Source organism: Cryptotermes secundus, unplaced genomic scaffold, assembly GCF_002891405.2.
Source record: "Cryptotermes secundus unplaced genomic scaffold, Csec_1.0 scaffold408, whole genome shotgun sequence".
NCBI classification, from domain to species: Eukaryota; Metazoa; Arthropoda; class Insecta; order Blattodea; family Kalotermitidae; genus Cryptotermes; species Cryptotermes secundus.
In genome coordinates this window covers 423563-432429 of record NW_019724588.1, presented here as the reverse complement: position 1 = coordinate 432429, position 8867 = coordinate 423563, and the positions used below count along the sequence as shown (strand labels likewise).

General features: G+C 41.6%; 1 protein-coding gene across 2 annotated transcripts in view; it reads right to left on the bottom strand.

Annotated features, from left to right (window-relative positions):
- Positions 1 to 8867, bottom strand: part of LOC111862344 (peroxidase) — a 72077-nt gene that overhangs the window by 11679 nt on the left and 51531 nt on the right. For both annotated transcript variants that reach the window (XM_023847650.2, XM_033750625.1), the window contains 4 exons: positions 7285 to 7420; positions 4988 to 5142; positions 3416 to 3592; positions 1011 to 1210 (listed from right to left, as the gene is read on the bottom strand). In XM_023847650.2, the coding sequence (XP_023703418.1) occupies positions 1011 to 1210; positions 3416 to 3592; positions 4988 to 5142; positions 7285 to 7420 (668 nt within the window). The remainder of the gene's footprint in view (positions 1 to 1010; positions 1211 to 3415; positions 3593 to 4987; positions 5143 to 7284; positions 7421 to 8867) is intronic.

Here is an 8867-nt window from a genome sequence, read left to right as displayed (position 1 = left end):
TGTAATTGTACATATATATATATATATATATATATCGGTCTTTACTTTTAATGTGAAAGGAAATAAAAAAGATTGTGAATTGAATGTAGCTCAGAAAATTACGTTAAATAACACAGAAATATAGCATCCTTGAATTGGCCGTTGCTGATTCTTCTTGCAAGAGGACTTGCCCCCTTAACATGTTATGACAGGGCTTTCTCCTCCCGTTAATGGAAAATCTACTGTCGATATCACCGGGCAAGATAATGTAGGAGGAAGAGAGCAAGATATAAATTTAAGAACGATTGTTCTTAGGTTATTTAACTATGCTGTTTCAACTATTTTATTGGTGGGAAATCCAGAAGGAAAGAGACCACAGGGAGGACCAAGGCATAGGTGGGTGGGCAATTTTAAAATGGATCTTAGAGAGATAGGATGGGATGGTATGGATTGGATAGATCTGGCTCAGGATAGGGACCAGTGGAGGGCTCTTGTGAACACGGTAATGTACCTTCGGGTTCCATAAAATGCTGGGAAATTCTTGAGTAGCTGCAGAATTGGCGGCTCCTCCAGAAGGGCTCAGCTCCATGTAAGTAAGTAAGTTTCAACTATTTACGTAGCATCAGATGACACGGAAAGATGATTGTGAACGGTGAGAAAGTTAGGATGTTCAAATGTGTGGTCGTGGCCTGTACAAAGATTCTGTTCTATTGGTAGGTCCGAAGAAACCCACAAAAATCCCAGGATAGACGATAACTCAGCTGAATTTCGAAACGGGTACTGTTATAATACACGTACATCCTGGAGCTCTACATCAACACGGACATACCGAAGAAAGAGGAGCCAGGGGCTGAAGGACGAAAGACTCCCTTTACAGCATCTCTCCACTATAATGAAGCATATTATCGAGTTTTATTACTTTCGCCGTAACCCTTCTTGGCATATGAACCAAATGGAAAGTAAATTGCAAGTATGCTGACAACAGGTTTCCTTCCTCTGCCCTCAGAAATGGCTGATATTATATCAGGTACCTGTTCTGCAGCTTTGTTTCCCGAATTGCAGCCCTGGCTTATATCATTTGTCGTTCTGACGAATTCCATACACCTTATTCCTGCTTCGGAGAAGACAGGGTCGTGGTCGGGGATATCTATCGGAAAACAGGCGGGGTTCCGCGTGTCTTCAGGCAGTGCTGCTCGCAGGTCCGGTGTACAACACATGGTGGTGTGAGCCTCTGTTTGAACACACACAAGAAAGTAACTTCGTGATGTTGCCCTAGAGGAAGTACAGTAAATCTTAGCTTAAATTTGTCTGGTTTTTACGTTGATACTGTTTTCACACCGAGGCTCTACACAACGTCACATTAACTCCAGAATTTCTCACACAAACAAGTGCTTAATATTGATGAAAGAGCGTCGTGTTGTTAAAATTTGGTTAAATTAGGTCTAAATCCTACAATATATTAGCTTTCATACAATTTAAGGTAGTATCCAGTTTCAATGGTATTGTGTACATGCCTCGGGTATAACGTCTGAACTTACAAATCTGTAAACATGCGTTGAGAAATTGCTGAATGTAACTAGAGTGAATGGACATATGTTCAAAGTTAGGTAGGTCGTAGAAAGATTTTTACTTGTTTCTCTGTCTTTTATGTAACTGATAGAGTTCTTTATGTAAACCACTTCGTGTTGAACATAATTTGAATGATGTACAGGGTGTTTTTTATTATCCGACACTTCGAAATTTGTATTTCTTTGTTATTTGACGCATGTGTATGAAACTTTCATAGATTGTTCTCCACAATTGGGACATATTTTTTGTTGCTATTGGCAACTCTGAACTGACGGACAGGGTGGCGTCATATACGACGCATCAGAAAGCGTTTTTTACCAAAACCTCCTATATTTTTTTATGGTTTGTGTGTTTCTGTGGAAAGAAACTATTATCTTCTTTCTCTGGCTTCAGGAGCGTACTGAGGGTTCCCTATAGAACAACTTTGAAATAGGAACCCATGTCCGCAAACGTAAAAAAGCAGCGCTAGGGCGGCATTTAATATTATTTTGTTTAAACTTGGCGCCTCAATGTCGAAGAGCATGCACAGGCATATTACACCCTCCAAACTCTTAAGATTCACCTGCTAGAATAGATGTTGGAATTGGCGCCCTCCATTTTCAATGCACGTGTTACATCGACGAAAGAAACTTTGGCGCACCCTTTCAAATATTCCAGATGTCTCACGGATCACGTCACATGCAACAAGTATTCTGGCCAACAGCTCGAATTCATTATCCACAGGCGTGTCGTAGATCAGGCCTTTCACGTGGCCGCAGACGAAATAATCCAGAGGTGTCAAGTCTGGGGATCGGGGTGGCCAAGGCACTGGGCCTCCTCTGCCTATCCAACGACCATGAAAAGCAGCATCCAGGTGGTTTCGTGATACAATGCTGAAGTGCGCCGGCGCGCCGTCATGCTGTATCCACATTTGCCTCCGCACAATCAGTGGCACGTCTTCTAGCAAAGCCGGAAGGATACGTTCCAGGAACACCTTGTAAAAGGGCCCATTGAGTGGCGGTGGTAGGAGGAAAGGCCCAATCAAGTGATCGCCAATGATGCCCGCTAAGTTTAAAAGAAATGATTTTAAATGCCGCCCTAGCGCTGCTATTTTACGTTTGCGGACATGGGTTCCTATTTCAAAGTTTTTCTATAGGGAACTCTCAGCACGCTCCTGAAGTGTGGCACCAAACTCCTGGGGCATTCTGTATACATACTCTTACCCTCAGCTATAACTGGATCACGTTAAACGAAAGCACTTTTCCTTGTTAATTGGTTAATGAGGAATATAAAATTATTTTTAGATTTCGGGCACAAAATGTTTTATTAACTCCGTTATGACAGTGTTATCGCCTGTTTACGTATTTTTATGAATGTTAATTGTTCATGCACAATTCGCCTTCGAATTATAGAACTAAATCCGTTTTGGCGAATATAATTATGGCGACCAAGCGAAGAAATGTCACTCTCTAATCCCAGGGATCTGTCATCAGTGTACCTCAACAACATACGAACTACGTACTAACAACGATTTGGTTACGTTAATTTAAGGTTTAAAATTTGTTTTTAACGCCAGCGTAGCTGAGCTATTGAAACCACATTTCAATCGGTTTAGGCAGTAAATCTTCTGACTTGTTTTCGGTAGGTACCAAGTTCGAATCTCAGCAGAGATATGAGATTTTCATGATTTCTGTCCAGGCCAATGCCGAGATAGTACCCCGGGATGTGTCATTACCACTATCTGTCACATCCTTTCCAACTCGTCATCCTACCATTCGAGACACTACACAGTCTGAGCTACTGACAGCACCGCTAATTAAATCATGAAGAAATGAATAAACCCCACTAAGCGTCTGCGTGGTTTCTGGACATGAACTTCGTTACTCACTTCCCTGAGTGGTGCCGGCTGCGAGAGACATGTCGTGAGTGATGATCTGTCCGTACTGCATCAGGGCCAACGTCCATTTGGGGTCTGGAGCTTTAGCATCGGGGAATAAAATTGCGCTGATCTGCCGAGCACTCGTGAGGTTATGGCCCGTTACAGACACGGGCGGTGCCTGTAGACCTGTTGGCAAAATATAAAGATTCGGTATGAAATGTAACGAAATTTGAATGTCATACTCAGCTTTAATGAGTGTGAGTTAGGCCTAAAGAAGTATCCGGAAACGTTTATATATGACGGTGAAAATTTATAATGTGGTGGTTTGGGCTATGTCACCGTGTAATCTTGTAAATGGACACCAGTTTTCCAACGGAAATTATTGTCAACATGTACAGGATATAAACGTGTTTTTGTTCACTTCCACAAGGCTATTTCTGATTACGTAAAACTGGACTTCTCAGAAACACTTTTGTAACAACTGATTTCATAATCTTTGGGCAATTATGTTTTTTCTTTATTTTGAAAAAATAAATGTATATAGGAAAATGGCCTAGGCCCTCTGTAGCATTTGTATAATTATGTAACACAAAAATACACCGCGCTCCATCTTACGTAATGTGAACTAACTTTATTGTGCTTAAATGTGTTTGGTGTTGATACGATTTGTAATTGGGTTCAATACAGAGGTCTGGAATTGCAGCGTATATAGAGGAACTTCAATAGGTGTAAGTTCGTTGCATTTGAGGTTCCTACAGCAATGGAAATATGTCTTCTGGGATGTAGCGCCGTATAGCTTTGTGAAATTCAATGGACGTTTCGGATATAGCTTACATCTTCAGGGTGTATTTTTTTTTATTCCTAGTGGGGTGGGACTAAGTCCCTTGTACTGAGGCCACTTCTGGCCTATTGTACCAGCCCCAGATAATAGGTGAGGGTGATTGTGGAGCAATTGGTGGAATAAAGATTGGCAGGGAAACCGAAGTACTCGGAGAAAACCTGTCCCAGCGCTACTTTGTCCACCACAAATCCCATTTGACCAGACCCGGGATCGAACCAGGGCCGCCGCGATGGGAAGCCAGCGACTAACCGCTTGAGCTATGGCGCTGCCCTCTTCAGGGTCTAATAATAATCCAAAGAAGAGACTAACATGAAGCAAACAAAAATCGTTGAAATTGTATGGCTTACTTTTGAGTAGGCAATATATTCCTCCAAAACATCTGTTGACTTTCACAGGACTACACGATGTTATAACCTGTGAGAGAGAACTCTTGAAGTGTAAGTTGGTCAGTTTCCAAAAACCTCGTTTGCCACATCATTCTGGATAATAAATTTTGTTTGAGGTATATTTAATATATGCCTGTAAGACGTTTCGGCACCTTAAGCCGTTGTCATTATTATGTTGCATGGCCAATAGTTTACGCTACAAATTTTGAGAAGATCTCTTGGATACTGTGTGTCACAAGAGTCAACGGTACACAAACTTGAGTAACGACAAAGCTCTCTGTGGTATGGTAAATCTACCATTCATTTTGAATTATGAGTGAACTTTTCTGCTTGAAGGTTCTACTTGACACTTACCGTCAGAATATTTCGGCGGCAGCAGACGTCCATAAGGACTGTTGGCGACGCCAAGACGAGGGTTGCCGAGATTGTTGCAGGAACCGTCATATGTCCTGTATTTCCCTTGGGTACAGGGTGCGATAGGTGAATCACAGATACCGAACCCGGGACCTCTGAAAAGAGCGGAAGGGAACAAGAAACTCAGCTGCTTACTTGGTTGTCATTTTTTCCCCCTTGGCACTACAGCCCCAGTGGGCCTAGGCCTACCTCCATGAAATTCTCCTTTCACTTCGGTTTTTTTCTAGATCTTACACGTTCGGTAGGACTCCTTGGGCGGGTGATCAGCTCGTCGCAAGGCCTCTACCTGTACACAAACACAGAAAAACGCAAACACACAAACTAAACATCCATGCCCCGAGTGGGATTCAAACCTACGATCTCGGTTTCCAAGCGAGCGAAGACAGTACATGCCTTAGACCGCTCGGCTACCATGACCTGCACTTGGTTGTCATTACGACTGTTAAATTTATAGCAGTCACATGAAATTGGCCAGACTGAATTAAAGAAATGTGAATATTTGGACCTAAGACGGAGGAAGTAACAGAATGAAGAGGAAACCGTATAGTGAGGCCCATAGAGAGATGCTACGCACGTGTATGATCTAAGTGGCGGGGAATTTCATGACTATCAGAACCACTGTTATATTCTCAAACAGGATCCTCCTCCATGGAGTCAGGGTAGCCTACAGATTTCGTTAATTTATTGTTTCACATATCCTTCTGTTTTGGCACGCTTGCAACGAATTGGAAACAGAAAGTTCTGGGAAAAACTAATCTCCTGTTTCCTTCGATACGGCACGATCTCATATACAGCGGCTTCTCCAGCAATTCTTCGTTGCCGCAGGAACGTCTTTGCCGAGTTATTACTTAACAACGATAGGGGGATATGTAGACAGATCCACATATCTTCCTTTGATAAGACGCGGATCTCATAGATAATGTCGCACTGAATAATTGTTCTATTGCTGCGTGTATTCATTTGCCATGGGAAAGTCTTTACCGAGCCGTAGCCTACCACCGAACCTCCGATGGTGTCTCTACTTTGACTTAGTGGAGGGGCTTGCGTCGTCAAATGACCCTGAGAGCTATGTCGGCGGTAGCATAGCTACTGGTAGGGCCACCCATGCCGGACAGGTCGAAGGGGATGACCCAGACTAAAAGAGATACCCTGGTCCTCCAGCTTGGGGTTTGGGCGAGAGGCTGACGACCTCTCACCGTAAAAAAACATAAATGTCTCGAAACCTGTAATCAAGCCTCGGAAACCTCAACAGAATGGAAGACGACAATTGGCAAAGAATATGGACTACTCTCTAGGTACATGGAATGTGAAAACCCTCAATAAACCGGGTGCCATGAAATCGGTACTAGAACAGATAGATAAGTACAATATGAAAACCACAGCCATACAGGAAATTAGATGGCTGGGTAAAGGAATCATGGACTTAAAGAAACATACTGTATGTTACAGTGGTAAAGCAGAAGGCAATAAGGAATTTGGTCTAGTCTTTGTAATAGAACGAGAATTTAAAAGCGCACAATAATAGACTTTAAACCAATAAGTGAAAGAATTTGCACTTTGAGAATTAGAACGAAATTTTTCAATATGACGTTGATGAATGTGCACGCACCTACAGAAGAAAAAGAAGAGGAGGTCAAAGACTGTTTCTATCAATAAATGGAAGAGACGTGTGATTCAATACCAAGTAATGACACAAAGGTTATTTTAGGGGATCTTAACACCAAAATAGGTAAAGAGAAGGAATACAGAGGAGTAACTGGGACAGAAAGTTTACATGATACAACCAACCATAATGGAATAAAATTAATAGATTTTGCAGAAAGTAAGAACTTGATCATCAGCTCTACATACTTCCCGCACAAAAATATACACAAAAGAACATGGGCAGCACCGGATGGGCTAACCTTCAATCAAATAGATCATGTCCTCATAGAGAAGCGATTTGCGACGAATATCCTGGACGTAAGAACATTATGAGAGGCCAACTGTGATAGTGATCATTACTTAGTACAGGTTAAATATAGATGTAAAATAAGTTGTCAAAGATCTAAGCAGTATGAGAAATGTAAGAAATTAATTCAGGCATCGTATGGAAAGAGACTGGGTAAATTTTTAACACTTGGCTTTTTATCGGATAAAGAATCATCGTCACATGCAGCAAAGTTTATATGGAGTGGGAAAGACATAACATCTGTTCGCTAGAAGCAAATCTTCCACAAATTACAGTGAAGACTCACCCAAAGTAGCCGCTTCCGGAGAAGGACGGAAACTGGTGTGCAGGTCTTCTGCCGCCATGACCGCCAAAGAACCCGCTGAAATCCGCTCCATAATATGATTGGCTGCTGGGAAACCGCAGTTTCGAAGAGCCGAAATCTGTTGATTGGTGACATTAAGTTCACATTTATTTGGCCCATAATCGAGGTACATATAATATGATTAATTGTAGGCATGAAGTCTCTCACATGAGATTGAAGGGTAAAGCTGTCTCTCTTCTTAATCAAATGTTACGCCATGAAAACTTGTAGGGAATGCAGGCATATCTCCACGCATTTTTAACCTCCGCAATAGATAAAGTTTAATGATTAACTTTACGCTATAGCTGCCCTGAAGGAAATAACCACCGACATACCTTGGCTGGGTTGCTATGTGTGTCCTAGAGTCAGTCTGGTCACTGTAGCTAAGAAATACAGCCCCCAGTTTTTGACAGTATTAAAAAAGTTGGCAATTTCCTATCCATTTTCTTTATTTATTGACTCACAGTTTGCTTTCTTAAGGTTATTTAAATTTGGAATTATGTAATGGCTGACTATGCGTATAATATTTGCTTTTCACTGAATATTCGTGCTATTTTAAATCAAGCACAAGATTGAGATAAACCTGATTGGAACACTTCAGTAGGAGTCATGTTACTCATTACAAAAATAGACTTAATATGTCGCTAAGGGATTATTAACTTATTATTCTTAATTTTAAATAAGTTTTATGGTGGGTGTCAAACTTAAACATTTTCAAAATTATTAGGAACAGAAATGTCACTTACGTATTATTACTTTCACAACAGTTCCATACAGTATAGAACAATTTCGTTGAATTAATTTCAGATTTTATACAGATCTAAGCCTTGGCATGTCCCATGTGGAGACGGGTTAGAGTGCCTTCGCCCTAACCCTGCGAGTCTTAGAAGGTGATGAAAAGGAAACTCGGTGTTTGGGCGTATAACTGGGCCACCCTGTCTCTGGGGGGGGGGGCATAAATACAGACATCTGGTCCTTCGGGTTCGAGGTTAGGCGCAAGGCTGTTCACCTTGCTCTACAAAAAAATTATTATTGCGAAATAAAAAAAAGTGAAACCCGGATGATCTATATCTGGCAGAATCACCTAAGGAAGCTCAAGGCTCAAAGAGCGCCGATGATGATGATGTTGATGATGCGATTACATAAAAGATTGAAAATTAAATAAGATTGTTTTCAAAACTTAGCAACACCTCCCCTCTTTTTTTTTTCACAAATTGTGGAGAGCCTATTTTTACTCGACAAGAGACAATACTGTCTATATAAATTTGTTTTAAATTGGCCCAGAATGAAGGAAGAAAGAAAGAAAGAAAGAAACCACATCTGCTCTGTATAACAATTCGGATACCCACTGGAAGGCCGAGAAATCGTGGTTCCATTCCCAGCAGGAGAAGATTTTTTCCCCTTCTGTAGATGGGCACTGGAGCCTGCCCAGCCTCTTTACCAGTGGGTGCTACGGCTCTTTCCCCAGGGGTAAACAGGATGGGCCGTGAAACAGGCCTCTTATTTCCATCAAGTGTAGAAGTTAA